General features: G+C 39.0%; 1 protein-coding gene across 2 annotated transcripts in view; it reads right to left on the bottom strand.

The window, feature by feature from the left end:
- Positions 1 to 6,721: 6,721 nt before the first annotated feature.
- The window catches only part of PTPN12 (protein tyrosine phosphatase non-receptor type 12), a 134,437-nt gene continuing 122,870 nt past the window's right edge, over positions 6,722 to 18,288 (bottom strand). The window contains exons 14-18 of one of the 2 annotated variants that reach the window (XM_067564527.1): positions 16,823 to 16,900; positions 12,983 to 13,077; positions 10,322 to 10,352; positions 9,202 to 9,318; positions 6,722 to 8,266 (exon numbers count right to left, since the gene is read on the bottom strand). In XM_067564527.1, coding sequence (XP_067420628.1) covers positions 8,205 to 8,266; positions 9,202 to 9,318; positions 10,322 to 10,352; positions 12,983 to 13,077; positions 16,823 to 16,900 — 383 coding nt within the window. In that variant the 3' untranslated portion in view covers positions 6,722 to 8,204. The remainder of the gene's footprint in view (positions 8,267 to 9,201; positions 9,319 to 10,321; positions 10,353 to 12,982; positions 13,078 to 16,822; positions 16,901 to 18,288) is intronic. The other variant, XM_067564528.1, reaches the window with a different exon arrangement.

Genomic DNA, 18,288 nt, shown 5'->3' with positions numbered 1-18,288 from the left:
TGGACATCTTCGAAGAAGGTGACAGATGTGGAAATCAATCTTGTGGAATATGTCACACTGAGAATTTGGTAGCATTATCTGAGCAATTCGAGACCCACTCAGAGAGTCTTTGGGCTGATATTGCTGAGCATTTGGATTGTTCCACCACTGAGAGGCAGTCTAGGGGACTTCTTGAAGGCCTTTGTCCTATCACCTAAGCTATGAAGTATAACCTCCCTATTGTCTTGGTGAGGCTTGGAGTAAAAAATTGGAAGATGGATTGATTGATTCATGTGAAAGGGAGAAGAATTCTGGATGAGGCCTGAGTGTAACCTTGTCTGGATAGAATACGGGGGGTGGGAAGATGCACCATCAAAGCTGCTATCTCCCCTCTTCTTCTAACGGAGGTAATTGGTACAAGAACATAAGAACAGCCATAGTGAGTCAAGTCCAATGGTCCATCTGCCCACCCTCCTTTCTTCCAACAGTAGCCAATGCCAGGTGCTTCAGAGGGAATGAACAGAACAGGTGATCTATCCTTTGTTGCCCATTCCCCGCTTCTGGTAAACAGAGGCTAAGGACTCTTCAGAGCATGGTTTTGCATTCCTGCCCATCCTAGCTAATAGCCATTGATGGACCTATCTAGTTCTTTTTCTGAACCTTGTTGTAGTCTTGGCTTTCACAACATCCTCTGGCAAAAGAGTTCCACAGATTGATTGTGCATTGTGTGAAGAAATACTTCCTTTTGTTTGTTTTAACCTGCTGCCTATTAATTTCATTTGGTGACCCCTAGTTCTTGTGTTATGAAAAGGAATAACACTTCCTTACATACTTTTTCCACACCACTCATGATTTTATAGACCTCTATCAGATCCTTCCCCTTTAGTCATCTCTTTTCCAAACTGAAAAGTCCCAGTCTTATTAATCTCTCCTCATATGAAAACTGTTCCATATCCCTAATCATTTTAGTTAACCTTATATGTACTTTTTCCAATTCCAATATATCTTTTTTGAGATGGAAAGACCAGATCTGCACACAATATTCAAGATGTGAGTGTATCATGGATTTATACAGAAGCAATATGATATTTTCTCTTATTATCTATCCCTTCCCTAAATTTTTTATAGCTGCTGCACATTGAGTGGATGTTTTCAGAGAGAGCTATCCAGAATGACTTCAAGATCTCTTTCTTGAGTAGTAACAGCTAAGTTAGACCCCATCATATTATATTTTCCAATATGCATTACTTTGCATTTATCAACATTGAATTTCATCTGCTATCAGGAAGGCCATTTTCACTGACAGGGACATTAGTGGCCATTGGTTTGAAGGGGAGCCTACACAGCCCTTTCAGTGCCAGGTTTATGTCCCACAAGGGGGTAGGGAGTAAAGGTTGAGGGAAGGTGTTCATTATACCTTTAAAGAACTTTTTAGTAGTTGGGAGTGATAGTACCGAGTACTCCTCTACTGAAAAGCTGTGATAGCTACTAGATGGACTCTAAGAGAGTTTAGGGATAACCCCACTTTAAGGTTACAGCATAGTGGAAGAGTTGATGATGGTGAAAAGATTTGTTGGGATGTGCACCAAATCTGAAACCTGGACCATTTCTGCAGGTAAGAATGTCAATGTGGAGGACTTTTTACTGTATAACAGAACCTTTTATACTTCCTCTGAGCATGAACTTTCTAGGTACTGGAACTATGTAGGAGCCATGCTTTGAGATGGAGAATCCCCAAGTTGGGATGTAGGGTACACTCTTTGTCCTGCAAGAGGAGGCGTGGAATGGTCGGAAGGGAGACTGGTTGGCACATTGTGAGCTGCATCAGGTAAAGGTACCAGATCTGTCTTGGCCAAGTAGAAGCAGTCAGGATGACATGAGTTCCACCCCTTTTATTTTTAGCAGCACCTTCAGCAGTAGAGAAAATGGGGGAAAGGCATAAAGAAGGTCCTTGTCCAAGGAGAGAAGAAGAGCATCACCCAGACACTGCTGTCCTATCCCCGCCCTGGAGCAGTAGCATGGACACTTCTTGTTCAGGTAAGTGGCAAACAGGTCTGTAGATGGTGTTCCCCATCATGTGAATGAGTTGTGGAGTACTGATGGGTGCATCTCCCACTTGTGATTGTGCAGGAATTCGCGGCTGAGGTTATCTGCTATTGAGTTCTGTGTGCCCAGGAGGTAAGCCGTGAACAAGGTGACGTTATGAGAGATGTACCAGTTACATAGTCTCATTGCTTCCGCACATAGGGAGGGCAACCTGACCCCCCCGATAGTTGATGTAGTACATGCAGGCTATGTTGTCTGTTAGGATCTTCATATGTGATCCTGCTCTCAGTGGGAGGAAGTGGGCACAGGCATTCCTGACTGCTGTCAGTTCGAGGAAACTGATGCAGAGAGATCTCCACAGGTGACCATTTGCCTTGCATAGTGAGGCTGTTTAAATGTGTGGCCCATTATATGAGGGATACATCGGTGATAAAGAACAACAATGGCGACATCTGCAAGAAGGGGTCCCTTGCATACATTGGCTGGGTTCTTCCACCAGTCCAAGGAGGTTTTTGATCCTGGAAGGTAGTGACGGGGTTTTGTCCAGACTGTAGCTGTTCAATCTGCCCCAACAGTTGGAGGCAGAGTCTGGCTGGTACTTGAGGACTTCATTGAACTTTGTCTAAGAGCAAGACCAGGGATAGGAACCTGTGTTGAGGTAGCCTTTGGCCTACAGAGCATTCAGTTCGGCCCCCTATGAATACCAGGCATTGCATTGGCATGAAGATCAACTTCTGGGTGTTGATCTGAAAGCCCAGTTCTGTAAGCAAGTATATTGTGGTGTTGGTGGCTCGACGAACCTTCTGGGGCAATCGGGCTCTGAGGAGACAATCATCCAGGTAAGGGTAGATCATTGTCCTTTGCGAGCATAGATGAGCAGTTGCCACAGAGAACTTTGGAAAATACTTTTGGGGATGATGAGAGTCTGAGGAGAGGACTCTGTATTGGTAATGGTCATGTTCCAGAATGAATCTGATAATTAGTCTGTGAGCCAGTAGTATGGAAAATATGAAAGTAGGCATCCTGTAGGTCAAGGGCTGAAAAACAGCCTCCCTGTTCCAGTGATGGAATGATCGCCAAATAAGGTGACCATCTTGAACTTCTGAGCTTTGACAAACTTGTTGAGAACTCTGAGGTCTACTAAGGGTCTCCAATCTTCCTTCCTTTTGGGTTTTTAGGAAGTGTACAGCCCCTTGCCTCATAGATGTTGAGGAACTGGTTCTATAGATCAACTCCTCCAGTTAGGAGCTATCTCCTGTCATAGTAAACTCTTGTGAGAAGGATTTCTGAAGAGGGACGGGGAAGAGTGTTTTGGAGGGGGGAGAGAGGTGAAGTGGATGTAGTATCTGGATCAGACAGACAATCCCTAGGACCCATCTATCCAATATTATGAATTCCCAGGCTCTTCAGTGGCCAAATGGTGCATGGTCATAGACATTAGTGGGGAGTTGTCTTGCAGTGTCTTGATTTGCCCATCAAAATTAGTGCTTAGTCAAAGATTGTGGACAAGATGGCTTACATTTCAGGAATTTTCCCTTTTTTCTTTATGGCTCATAATGGTGCTGTGATGGGAATTGAGACAAATAAGGTTTGTGTTGGGACTGAGGGCTAAAATGTCTCTGTTGCCTCAGTGTGTAGATTCCCAGCAACCCGAGGGTGGAATCCTTCAAGGTGTGGAGGAAGATGTTGGTCTTCTCAGTGAAGAGCTTCACAAACTTCAAGGGGAGGTCCTCCACTGTGGTCTGTACCTCCTTTGGGAATCCCAAGAGGTGGAGCCATAACACATGGAGATGAATCTTGCTGCTGTGTCAGCAGAGTTGAGGGCTGACTGCAGCAATATTTTTGCCACCAGTTGTTCCTCCTGAATGATGGCCTTGAAGGATTCCTGATGACTCTCTGGCAGCTTATCAAAAAAATCTTTCAATGTATTGTAGTTTATGTAATTGTATTTTGCCATGAGTACCTGGTAATTAGCAAATACGAAATTGTAAGGTGGCCAAAAAATTACCTTCCTAACGAAGAGATTGAGGCACTTTCAGTCCCTGTCATATGGCATTGCCCTGGAATGAAGTTGTCAGCCATGAGAATTTACAACATCCACCATAATGGAACTGAGTGGCAGGTGGGAGAAAAAGGAACTCCGATTCCTTTGCGGGGACATAATATTTTTTATCCATAGCTTGCATATTGGGGCTACTGATTCCAGGGTTTTCCACACCATTTTAGCCAGGTCCAAGATGGCTTCAATAACTGTGTCTTCTTTGAAAATCACCCTCAAACAGTGGAGGATATCAATGAGCTGGTGGTGATGGTGTCTGACCTCCTCCAGTGGTATGTGGAAGGTATCCGCCACTCTTTTTGCCAGTTCCTGGAAGAGACAGAAATCATCTGCCATGGACGGTGGTGAAGGCATGACTGCTTTGTCTGGGGAAGAAGAGGATATAGCTTGAGATGTTTTCTCCTCCGAGTGCCCCTTTTGCTCTTCTGTTTCCCAAGCCTCTGAGGCACTCAATGCTGTAGCTGAGGAAGCATGCCTGGAGGGTTGTCAGGTGATGCTGAAAGCTCACAAGGCAGGCTGTCAGTGTGACACACATGGGTCCCAATATGGCCACTGTGGTGGCATAGGACCTGGCAGAGGTGCCCAGGGGTGGCCATATTAAGATGGTAGCCATCTGCGAGTACGTTCCTGGACCCTATTGATAACGAGTCCCCTATGGAGCTTCGGAGGAGTACCGTGAAACCTCCTCAGGCTCACTATCTGATCCCTCACTCAACAGTGTAGGAGTATGGGATGACTGTGTGGATATGCCCCATGCCCAGCAAAGGTGGCTATTTGTGGCTGGAGTATAAACAACCAAGAAACACAAAGTAGCCCAGGTGTCCTTAAAGGAATGTATAGTTTCACAAGTCTTTTCTGAAACTAAAAAACTACCGTCAAAAGGTTCTGCTGAACATCAGGAACTATGCTGGACTTCTGCAACCATTAGACCTTCCTCTATAGTCACAGCTGATGCCATAATTCTGGATGAAGCATCTGCCACATCCAGAGCCAACTGCAAATAAGTCTTGGCCACCAGACAGTCCACTGCAATGCAACCTTTTAACTTATATCTGAAGGCTTCTCGCAACTTCTGTGAATTTCGGCACAACATCCCAATTAATGAAGTCATATTAGGATAACAGCGCCTGCCGATTTGCCATGCTCATCTTCCATGATGAAACCATATAAATTTTCCTTCCCAAGTCCAATCTCTTGGACTCTTTGTCCATAGGGGTGGACTTATAGCTCCCCTGTCATTTACTGCTGTCACCACAAAAGAGTTAGGAGCTAGATGGTAATAAAAACACTCAAAGCCCTATATGGGGACATGATACCGCTTTTCAGAATGCTTAGCTGTAGGTGGTAATGAAACTGTTGGAAGACTCCAAAAGGGTTTCAGTTACAGGGAGAGCCATTGTCCCTGGAGCTAAGGACTGGAGGCTACTCAGCAACATGTGAGTGTTCTCCTGCATGAACTCAGCCTGATCCCCAAGATGGAAGCCATATGCTCAAAAGGGTCCTGGCATAACTTAAATTCCTCAGGCAGGTGAGAAAGAAGTGTGAGGGAACAATGGGTACTAGGCCAGGGACCCCTATCCTTACTAAGGGATTGGTGCTGGTCCTGTTATTGATGGTGATCCAAGGATTGAGAACGGTGCTTCAAAGGTGAGAGGGAAGAGGAAGAAGTCTCCTAACCAGATCTTGAGGAGCCCTGGAAGTCATCTGGTGGGAACAGAGGAGCCATCCCTGAGGAAACAAACAAATGGTCAGCCTCATCCAGAACCCAATAGAATCCAAAGAAGTCAGTGCCCAGGATGAATGAATAGTCAATACCATCAGTACTGGATCAAACAACAGAGCCAAGACTGAGGTCAGGTGTCCCTGGTTCCGAAGCAGGTTTCATGGCCTGCTCTAAGAGGTGCTGTTTCAGACATAAAAGATCTCCTGCCACCTTTATCCTCTTCTTAAATTACTCGCATATAGAGCACCTTTTCTCAATACGCCCCTCTCACAAGCACAACAAAAACCATGTGAGGGTCACCATTGGGGATAGCTACCCCACATAACAGACAATTTTAAATCCCAGTAAGGCAACTAACTATCCATCCTAAGTAGTATAATTAAACCTAAGGGTACCACTAAACTACACTAACACTGAACGATATACAATACATTCCCAGAATAACTGAGAAAAAATAGTGAGTAAAACACCACGCAGAATGCTCTGACTCTAGCCTTGAGTGGTCAGAACTGAGCAGGATTAGGGGGTGCTGCCCTTTAATAGTCAGAGTGGGAGAAGCCGAGGCGTGAGCACCATCCATATGGGTACTGCTAAACAAAATTCTCTGGCTTCGGTGTGCTGGGTGCATGCACTCCTGACTGCAACTACATGAAGAACCACCAATTCTTTGGAAGTTCCCAGTAGTCTGCTAGATTAATTTTTCATACTCAAGTTCTCTGTTGTGGACAGCAGTGAGCCTGAAATCAGGGACAGGGAGGGAAAAAATTACTAAATTGCTCCCCCTTTTGGTAGAAAAGACTTGGTCAAATCCAGGGCTAGTGTCCAGAACAGCAGATACCCATGTATGAAGGTTTCTTTCCTTACTTTCATTAATAAAAACAGGTTATAAAAAAAATCTGTTTTCCTTCATATGCTTTACTACTAAGCTCATTTCAACTGTTTTTTGCATTAAAATTCAGCAAAATCTTTAAGATGGTTAACATAAAATGAATTTTTTAGTATTCATTGGGTTCACTTTCATTTTTACAGGAATGAGCACTGAAGAACTACAAACAGCTGAATATAAGCCCGCCAACGTCACTTCTGAACATACATACATATTCCTTATAAGTAAAAACACTCAATGAAATTTTGAGGTACTTTCTTTAATTTAAAGAGTCTATCATTATTACAGAAACAAAGTTTTAAAGTAGAGAATCCTTATAAGGATTAATCCTTGGCATGGTATATTGCCAAGATACAGTGTAGCTGCAACGGCTCTATGTGAATCTTCATATGATAATTTGCTTTCATACATACACACTTGCTGAATGATCAAAATACTATTTTAATCAGCACAATGGAAAATAATGGCTCTCAAATAGTCCCTTTACCAGTGTGTCCTGAAACGTTTGTACAAAAGTAGAAATACACACCATATTATACTGTAGCATTAAACCAGCTATTACGTAGGAAGTTTCTAGGAAATGCATTTCTATAAATAGAAACATATGAAATATTAAAATGAAAACTAAGGAGTATTGTTATTGAGAATGGGTTCTATTTTACTGGCAGGTCAAATATACTAAAAACACAGGTTTTTTTGTTTTTATAATTTTCTAAAACCAGATGAACTCAAACACTGAAGCAACATACATAGGCTAAGAGAATTCAATATTGTTCCAAGGCACTTACTGAATCTCCGTGACTAGATGAAAACTGGAACAAATTAAGGTCTGACAAACAGTATATAATATAAAAATAACCTTTTGCTTACAATTTACAAAACGTATTACAATCTTTATCTCTGCTAACCTGCAATTCTGGTTGTGTGTCCAGAATTAGTTTTTTTTAAAAATCAAACTATTTTCTAAAATTTCAGGGCAAATAATTTACAAATAAGATACACAACAATTTAGAACATGCAGAGATTTCTTACATCTTCTGTTAATATTTTATGATTGCAACTTTATCAAATTATATACCTGCTTGCCCTGTACATATACAAAATAATGCTACATGGTAATCAAAAGTTAGCAGAAAGTAGTCCATAAACTCAATTTGTCAAAAGTATCACTATATTAACAAATGTCTACAAGCAGCGTGTAACAGGGTTAAAAGACATTAAGGCAATAATACTTGGAAGTTACAAAATAAACCATATGTAATACTTTCTCCTACATGTAAGGCAGGTAGATGGCCCCAGCAAAAGTTAGGTTGTAATACTGGAATCCACTGTTGTGAATAATGTTTAAGGTTTTATGTGGGAAGTCAAGTAAAAAGTGTACCATTCTGTAGTTATAACTACACTGTTCCGTGTTAGTCCCCCAAAATTAAAGAGTGGAATACTATTTATTTAGTTCTCAGTGGCACTTGACTTTTCCAGTATAATTTAAAGGGTGACCATTTTCTTTTCCATCATGTCCATTCTGATGATGGCTCTCTTGGTCCTCTTGGCTTTCCACAACGGTTACCAAAACCTAAAAATAGAAAACTTTTAAATTCTGTCAACTTTGACAAAACAAAATCAGAAATATTAGTATTAAGAAGAATCACTATTGTTAAAGCTGTTTTAGCATCTCCCACTTAAGTTATTCCTATTTTTAGGGAAGTACAAAACTTCATGTAGTCCCAATACAAGACTTTTAAAAACAAGATGGTCATACTAAGTACAAGCATGAATCATTCAGAGGCTCTTATACTTCACTATTTAAACCCAGATTTGGAATGCCATAATGCCAAATTACAGTCTTTTATAATTTGTTTATTTTATTCCCCCCAAATACCACAATTTTGGGAAACTGTTTTATTTCCTCAGATTTTCATAATTATGCAGTGAAAATGTTGTAAGTAGTAAAGCACAATTTTGCAAATTCTATAAATGCACAAGTGAGGAACGACTAGATAAATAGGAACCCAAACAATTGTATGAGTGAAATATGTCAATACATTTGACAATTTCAAAAAAGAAATTCAAATAAAAGTACACTGAAGTATGCTCAATTTCTGAAAGTAATATATTAAGAAATTCATATGTACAGTAAGCTAATAGCTACTCTACTTCATTCCAATTAAGGGATTAAAATTCACAGCACCAATTGTCAAAATGGTGATGTCTACACTAGAAAAAGTCTGCCAGTATGGCTAGATGGGCAAGCCCTCCTAGTGGAGCTGTAGCTTATATTGCAATGTGCTTTTGCATTTTACTAACATTTAGAAAGTAACCCAAAAGAGCATCATACCAAATCTGTTAGTGTGCGCACTTTTTTTTTTTTTTTTTTTTTTAATTATTAGTTTTATGCTCCTCAAGAGCTACTAAATGGAATGTATACATTGAACAAGTAACGGTTATAATTTATGTACTAATTTTAAACAAATACCACAAAAAGGTAGTTTCGAATGAATGGCAAATTACCAATATCTGTGATCTCTACTGGAATTTCTGAAATTTGACCTCTTAGACCAGTGGAACTGGAAAGAGGAATCTGAGGTTTAGCATCAGCTGGCGTTTTGATGCCCATTTCAAGGTGATCTGGAAAACAAGAAATTTTAACATAAATTTGTTAGGCAAGCAATTTTTGTGGGTATTCCTAATTTCAAATGACAGTTTCAAGTAAAAGTTGGCTTAAATTTTACACTTTGTAGAAAACAGTCTTTATAAAACCCAAGGCTAATAAAAATGTTTTGATTCCAATAGAAACAGTTTTTTTAATACATTCCTGAAATGTTTGTAACACAAGCACTGCAGCATTGAGGATTGAAATAGCTTATAGTAAAGTTTCATCAGTTGAACTAATTCCAGTGACCAATCTTCGAGAAATCCAAATATTAAATCCTCACTTACATTAATATGAAGTAAACAAAATTTGTAAATTTATTTCAGTTTTCATATTCTAACCAACCAGTATCAGAGGTAACTAATTAAAGTATGATTTAAGTTCACAGTATCATTTAACATATTCATATAAGTAGCTCTGTTCATGCTTTCCTTTCAGCTTGTATTTGGTGCTTCTGATCAACAAGACAGAACAAACTGTGATTACTTTAGGCTTGCACCAATTTTACCTCATTAATGAAGCTCCAAATAGAGAGTTTGGGAAAACTAGCTCATACTGTAAAATAAAATGAAAATTAACTCATATTTATATAGTCCATACACACCTAGAAGAGTAGTTTGGGGACTAAGGGGAAAAGATAGGACTTCATTTGTACATGAGTATAACAGCTACAATTGACCAGGAATAATTTTTAGGTCAGTTTGTTGCAAACCTAAATATTATTGTAACAAAGTGCAACAGGCTATAGACTACAAAAACTATGGTAGATTTAAAAAAGGATCAAGAATTTAAGATGTTTGGTGAATATACAATGCACATTTCCAGAACTAGAGCAATTCAGTAGCTAGAACAAATAGGATAACTAATTCTTTTTGGTCTCCCACCATTATTTCAAGGTAACTCGCAATTGACTAGTAACAAGGCAAGTAATTAGTATGAAAGTTTAATTTACATTTAAGAACTAAATTAATCACTTACCAAGTTTTACACGCCCAGCTGTTTTCAAGCCCTGTTAACATGAAATGTATTTTAAATTTCTGTAGGCTGCCTCAGAATAGTTTGTTAAAGAATGTCTAGATATTCAAGATAAAAGCAAACATTTTCCGAAGGAGATAAACAGAATTAGAAAAATTTCTACTTCCTATTGCTACAAAAGACTCAATGCTAAAAAAAACTGATAATCTGGTGGTTACAAGTGCTGATCGTTAATACACTAATTACTGTTAAAATAATTGTTTCAAATTCTGGAATGTTAGCAAAATAATGCAAGCTTTGATACATTATAGATGACCTGGAAAGCTTTGGAAGTTTGTTCACTTTTTCATTTTTTGAGACTCATGGTCTATGAAGATCCATTTCTACCTTATTTTTGTCAAAATCCACATTTTCTTGATTTTTAAAAAAAGTTACAAATAGTGATTCTGACCTTTCCACTCTCCTCCACAATTTTCAAGGAAAAACAACAGTAGTTAAGGGGACTTAAGCTTTGCCTCCAGCTGACACTTCTATTTGCATACTTAACAGAGGCAAACATTCCATTTTCTATACCCTTTGTACTTAAATACTGCTACATTTGATTTAGTTAAAGTTGTTACAATATTCTGAATGAAGATATTACATTGTTGGGGGGAAAATAAGCAGTAGCAGGAGCTCAGATTACAGCTCAATGATTAATGTGATCATGGGGTTTGTGATGCCATGTTACAGACTATGAGCTGCTACTGAGGGAAAATGGGTGTGTCCTAAATGGCAAACTTCAAGTGGGAATTAGAGAGAAGAAAAGTTGTTTTAAAAACATTAGGACTTCAAACATACATATTAACATATGAGGGCTGCTGGAAAAATTCAATAAATTTTTTCAGGTCACCTTTAACTACAAAATTAATTCATGTCACTATTTTTGCATTCAAGTTACTCCTTTCCCTGATCATCTTTCATATTCCCCATCTCAGCACAGCATCCATCTAGCATATTAGTAATGACTGCAATAATTAATAGAATTAAAACAAAAAAATTAAAGTGAAATAGCTAATCAGATAAGTCATGTTTTGGTCATCACTAGCACAAGAAGATCATCTACAACAGGGGTGGGGAATGTCCGGCCCGCGAAATCATTTTTTCTGGACTTGGCGGCGGGGGGGAATTCGGCAGCAGTGTGGTGTCACGGTGGCGGCGGGGTTTGGTGTGGGGGGGGGGGGGGGTGCCGCCAAAAACCCTGCCGCCGTTCGTCCCTTTTCAGCGGCGGGCACTGCCCCTCGCGCTCCATGGAATCCCGCCGCCGCCGTGAAACTGCGCCGACACTGAATTCTCCCTGACGCTGAATTCTCCCCCGCCGCCAGGGCCACCATCAGGCCCTTGACATAAAAAAGGTTTCCCACCCCTGATCTACAACATACTTAGGACATTTTATTACATAGACTGAAAATTTAGTCTTCCATCCTTCCAGGTTTGGAAGTTTCTTTGGACATTTCAATACCTTCATGGGTTTTCAATTTATTTAATGAACTTTTTATCTTCTGGTTAATGTCAAGGCCACTTCTATTACAGTGTGGTGGAGCTCTTAATGGGACCTGCAAAGACATATACTGGGCTATGCCCAGTGTTTCCCCCTTCCTTTTTTCAAGCTTTTTTTATATGAAGAAAGCCTGAAAGACTGGAGGGTTTTTTGTTTGTTTATTTTTTATGCTTTTTCTCACATTAAAAATAGAAGTCTTAGGCAAAAGCTCCCAAAGTACTTAAGTGACTTGGTAGCCCACATCCCATTTTTCAAAAGGCTTCTAAGTGCCTAAATAACAAAGCCATTTTTGAAAATAGGACTTAGGCATTCTTGGAAATTTTATCCATTGGCTACCCTGGAAGATATGGACAACTGGAAAATAGGTTTGTCATCAGATTTCACTTAGTGTATCTGAGCCATTAAAAAGTGATTTTATTTTAATTGTTTTTGTTAACCCTCGTTTAACTAAAATCACTTGGAAGAAAAGCTCCCAAAGAACATTTCTCAATCATCCAAAACCTCCTCCAACAGTAAAACTTCATGTTCTTTATACTTTTAAGGAAAACACTTAAGAAATTATCTTCTCAGACTCCTTATACATTAAAGCATAAATTTATACAGTAATAAATTATTTTTCTAGTATAGATCACCTTTATGAAGTCTATGGTTTTTATGAGGCACAGGATTGGTGAAATGTAGTTCATTGCAATGGAAAGGAAAGAGGGATTGTTCCTAGCATTATAACTCCAGAAGGCAAAAAAGAGAACAGTTTGTGTGTAGGTAGCATTTAACTCATTTCATAGAATGTTCAATTTCTGATTTTAATTTTCACTTCCAGCTGTAAATGTGGAGGAGCTCTGTTCTACTACTTCATCTGAAGCATTGGTGACAAAAAATGCAAAATGTTAGCATTCAAAATTCAGGATACCATGATAGAAAAGAAGCTGAGGTTCAAATGCAAAAATTAAATAGGTATGTCCCTAATTAAAGCAAAAGGGCAGTTTACCTGATCAGTTGAAATTTATCAATAATTATAATTAACTTTTTTTAAAAAAGATTCTTTTGACATTTGGTTGTATGTTCAAAAGTTTTTTTTCCCCTAGAAGTTAAAAATTAGAATGGACTTGTCAAATCATACTTACTGGATATATTGTTTGCTCAGGAAGATTCTGATCATGCATTATACTCCATTCAGCAGATTGTGAAAACGTAACAGGCTTGGTCAAAGGTGCATCTACTAAGACAAATGAAATCTTAAAATCAAAATATATTTCAGAAATTTATACATGGCAGACTTCTGAGCTTCAGTACCACACCAAGGACTATCTTAACAAAATGTTAGATATGTTACATTAATAGCTTTTTCTAAGGGGTCTTTAAAACGAACAGTATTCACAGTATTTCTAATCAACATTTTGTTCAAGATACTTAATGAAGAATTTCCAAGATTACAAATTGCCACCAATCAAAATGCAAAGTTCCCTTTTTTACTTAAGTTGGATAGCATTTCCTATAATTAGGGAACTCCAGTCAGTAGGCAACTGGTTTTCAGGTGAAATTAAAAAAATGCAATACACCAACTGCCAAAAAATTGTATACCTTGGATATGTTTATGTATAACTTGGGTATGCATTGATATCAAAGTCCACTAAGTTCTATTCCGACATCTCAGGCTAGAGTATAACATTATATACAAAAGAAATACTTTAGGAGGCTAACAGATACTTACAAAGTCACAGTTACAGATTGTACAAAGACAAGGATTACAAACTCAAAACATTCTGAGTTAAGGTTAGATCTGAAATATCAAAACATGTCAAACTAGGGAAATGCACAAACAACATAATTCTGCCCTGTAGTGACACCATACAAAAATATAATTCCGATTAAGACATTTTAGCATTTTTTGTCTGAATGAAATTCTGCCTTTAAACATCTTCTTCTCACATAACTACAGGAGAGAAATAAGATTGTTTGGGTGCTGCAACTGTACATTTTCATACCTTAAGGTGCCTTGATTTCTTTCCGGTTTAACCTTCAGTCTAAATTTCCTGGGTTTATAACACTTGCTTTTAAGATATTTACAGCATCCCTGAAATTTTTTTTTTGAAAAGTTTTGGTACTCAACCTTAATTCCATTGTAAACAATTTTTGTCTACAAATTTCCTTTTTTTGAAGTTTCATATATGGGCACTAAAGAAATTCCAACAATGTTACCATGTGATAATTTTAATGATTTTAAGCTATGAAGCATCAACCTTAATTTTTTATTTTAAATGCTAACCTTTATGACCAGATTCACCAATATGCTCTGGCTATTATATCCCACTCAGAAGTGCCAAGCAGTAGGAATGTACACATACCATTTCCCTCCTTCTTCCTGTCCTCCAAACTCTCCCGTGTACACACGCCCCCTAGTTCCCCTGACTGTCTGGATCCTTCACATTTCCCTGTGCACCCCCAGTTTTCACCTCCTTTTCTGCTCTATTGAGTAGATCTGGTTCAATAGGTAGCTTTTGAAGAAACATTTAGGATTAATGGTAATTTTTTGCCATTATTTTTCATAATTGAAAGTTTGTCAACAGAGTCTAGTGCATTAAATTTTCAGAGAAACTGAAGAATTCGCTCTCATTCAAAATGGGCATTATCTCCCATTGTTCTCAATGACAGAAGCCAAGATGGTGGCCTATTATGCTGTCAGGAGGTAGAAGAAAGCACTCAAAAGTACTGAGAACAATGGGAGAGAGACGCTCCTCTCAAAATGGTCAAGTGAGGGCAATTGTAGTTTCAGCCTCACTGACATGTCTTATTGTTCTCAGTCATTTTGAAAGAGGGCTATTCTTCATGGATTTTCTGTAGAACCTCTCTTTGCCATTGGCTGAATGAGAAACTTTTAGTTAAGAAAAATAATTAGGGAAATGACCATTACTCTCTACAAAATTTCATTAAATTAGACTCCGGACAAGATTTCAGTGAGATTTAACTATGTGGGAAGTATTAAAGGTCTGCATTATTCCAATACAGAACTCATTCAGGACAAACAATTGTTTAAATATGGTGCTAGTTTGCTTAAAGAGCTAATTTTAATTAATTTTAATTTAGACTAAACTGATTTATTTATTAATTGAATTATCAGGAAATAAATACTATGCTCTAGGAGTAAGTGCTGTAAAAGATGTGTGGAAAATCCAGTTCATCCTTAACTATGGATTCACAAATGGCACTTCCACATCGCTGGTAATTTCTGTACAAATTTCTCCAAAGCACTACCAATCTGCCTCAGACCTGATTTATGTAATTCTTCGTACTTATTTATTTTTTCTAAAGCCACTGCAGGTTTTGAGTGAAATATACAGATACAGTGACTGATTTATTGGAGTCTGAAGTGTCTATTCTAGATAAGTTTCAATGTGTGGCTTTAGGTCTCAGTAGCACTGTGCTAAATAAATGCAACAATACTGGACTAGACTGCTACTTCTGATAGACACAGTGGAGTCTGGGCAACAGGAAGCTGCTTACAGCTCCCTGATTCTCTGCACAGGCCTCGACATTACTCAGAACAGCCTAATGGTGTTCTACAATAGGGATTGTTGCCAGCTGATCTAAAGGACCATCTGTCAACTCGGCACAGAGAGGAGTACAGCATACACCAGCCACACTCCCTCCCCAATCCTTTAATTGGGGGTTACAAGGATAGTGGGGAAGCAGACAGACAAATCCCCAGTGGGGAGGGGGAAATACAACCAGACTTCTATCCCTGAACAGGGTGGAAAATCTGCTCCATTCTCTTAAAACTATCCTTCATATAGTGCTACAAGTGTCTAGTATAATGTATTTTAAGAATATATTATTTTTCCAGGAAATGTTGACAGACCATAAGCTCAATTTTTATCAGCGTTCCTACCATCTGTATCCAGATACATTGATTTAGTAATGTCTTATGACTTTCACATGCATTACTGTATTAAATGGATGAAGGTACAGAGAGCATACTGATCAAGTCTGCAGATGATACAAAGTTAGGGAGTTTGCCAATACTTTGGAGGATAGAGCTAAAATTCAGAGGAATCTTGATAAATTGGAGAATTACAATATAAACATAATGAAATTCAACAGACACAAATACAAGGTGCTACACATAGGGAAAAAACCAAATGCACAAACACAGAACGGAGGAAAACTGGGCTGGCAGCAGCACTTCTGAGGAGGATCTGGAAGTTGTGGTGGATTAAAATCTCAACATGAATCAGCAATGTGTTGCTGTTGTGCAAAAAAAAAAAAAAAAAAAAAAAAGCAAATGCAATTTTAGGTTGCATTAAGAGAAGCATGCACGTCACAGGAAATATAGTACTGCTCTACTCAGCATTGGTTAGGCTTCCGCTGGAGTACTGTGTCTGATTTTGATCACCAATGTATAGAAAGAGAGGTAGAGAACTTGGAAAGGATCTAGAGGTGAGCAACAAAGCTAATAAAATGGATGGAATGCAAGCCATATGAGCAAAGGCTGAAGGAACTGGATAGGTTTAATTTGGAAAAGAGGAGATTAAGGGGGGTTATGATAGTGGTTTTCAGATACTTGAAAGGCTGGCATAAATAAGATGGGGAAAAGTTGTTCTCTTTTACCACAGAGGGCAGGACAAGAGGCAATGAGTTCAAACAACAGCATAGCAGATTTACATTAAAGCTCAGGAAAAACTTAACTGTTAGAACAGTAGGACAATGCAACAGATTGCCTTCTAATCTTATGATTCTATGAACCATTAAATAAAAGTATACAGCCTCAGAATATACCTAGTCCACATAAAACAACAGCAGTTCCACAAGTACCAAACTTTACTTTATTTAGTACTATGTTTTTAGTTTTTTAATTCTTCAAAACTATTAACAAAAAGCAGCATTACCCAGAACTACTGTACAGAATTGGTTTTATTCAGCATTATTTTATTCCCCCCAAACCATAAAATTTAATAGAAAAGACTCACTCTGTTCACTTGCTAATACAAAAGATTCTGGTGTTCTTTCTGGTAGTGGAGGAGAGGAGTCTTCACTCACTTCCGCATCTAAATCAAATATTTTATTGTAGTTAGACAAACTAAAAATGATGTAGCTTTGTTTAAAACAAACAGAATTTCTAACACAAGTAGACAGTCCACAACAACACAAGTTTACAGTATGAGGAATTGTATAAACAAAAGTTTAAAGTAAAATAAAGATGCAATAGAAGGTTACTCACCTTGTGCAGTAACTGAGGTTCTTTGAGATGTGTCCCCCCCACGGGTGCTCCACTGTAGGTGCGGTAGCACCTTGCATCTGGAATCAAAGATCTTCAACAACAGTACCCATTGGCTGCACATGCGCACCTCCCCCCTTGCGCTATATGGGGGACACATTAATATATATATATTATATCTATATATATATAGAGCGCGTTGTATGGTCTGACCACCCTCAGTTCCTTCTTTGCTGCAGAGCTTATATATTACTCTACGAAGAAGAGGGGAGGAGGGTGGGTAGTGGAGCACCCATGGGGACACACACCTCAAAGTACCTCAGTTACTGCACAAGATGAGTAACTTTTTCGACTAGTGTCCCCATAATTGCGCTACATAGGTAACTACAAAGCAGTGCTCCTAGCTGGAAGGTTGGGGCTTCAGGGCAGCTTGTACGGCTGAGGATAGGACCTTGTGTCCAAGCATGGTGTCCATGGAGGAATCCTGCATGATGGTGTAATGTTAGGTGAATGTATCGGAGGATGCCCGTGTGGCAGACTTACATATATCTATGATAGGAACACTGAGGAATGCAACAGAGGTTGATAGTGCTCATGTGGAGTGTGTCCTGATCAAGGTGGCTGGCTGCCTATTATGAAGTTCATAGGATATAGATGTGCACTGTGAAATCCACTTAGAGAGGCATTGTTTTGATACAGCAGTGCCTCTAGACCTTTTGGTGGTGGATATGAACAGTCGTGGAGACTTTTGGAATGGTCTGGTTCTATCCAAATAGAATGATAGTGCACGCCTCGCGTCTAAAATGTGAAGAGCTGCCTCCTGTTGGTTACTGTGTCGTTTGGGAAAAAAGGAGGGGAGGTGCATGGGTTGGTTTAGAAGGAAAGGACATTATAACTTTCAGCAGAAATCTTGGGTGTGTATGAAGCGTCACTTTGTTCTTCTAAAACATCTTATATTGTGGGTATGCCATAAGGACCGAGATTTCTCCCATCCATCGAGCAGATGTGAGGGCAACAAGAAAGGCCATTTTTATTGAGAGATGTAAATGTGAGCAGGTTACTATTGGTCAAATGGGGGTCTAGTCAAAGAGCACAGGACTGGGCTGGAATCCCAGGATGGGGTAGGAATTCGTATGTGTGGGTGCAGATTTTGAATGCTCTTCAGAAAATGCTTAGTGAAGAGGTGTGTGAAGACTAAGTGTCCATCGATAGGGTAGT

The sequence above is a fragment of the Emydura macquarii genome, unplaced genomic scaffold (assembly GCF_026122565.2).
Source record: "Emydura macquarii macquarii isolate MOO-44397 ecotype Brisbane River unplaced genomic scaffold, CSIRO-AGI_Emac_v2 contig_2636, whole genome shotgun sequence".
NCBI lineage: Eukaryota > Metazoa > Chordata > Testudines > Chelidae > Emydura > Emydura macquarii.
The sequence above is the reverse complement of the archived record's forward strand: the minus strand, read 5'-3'. Positions and strand labels throughout refer to the sequence as shown.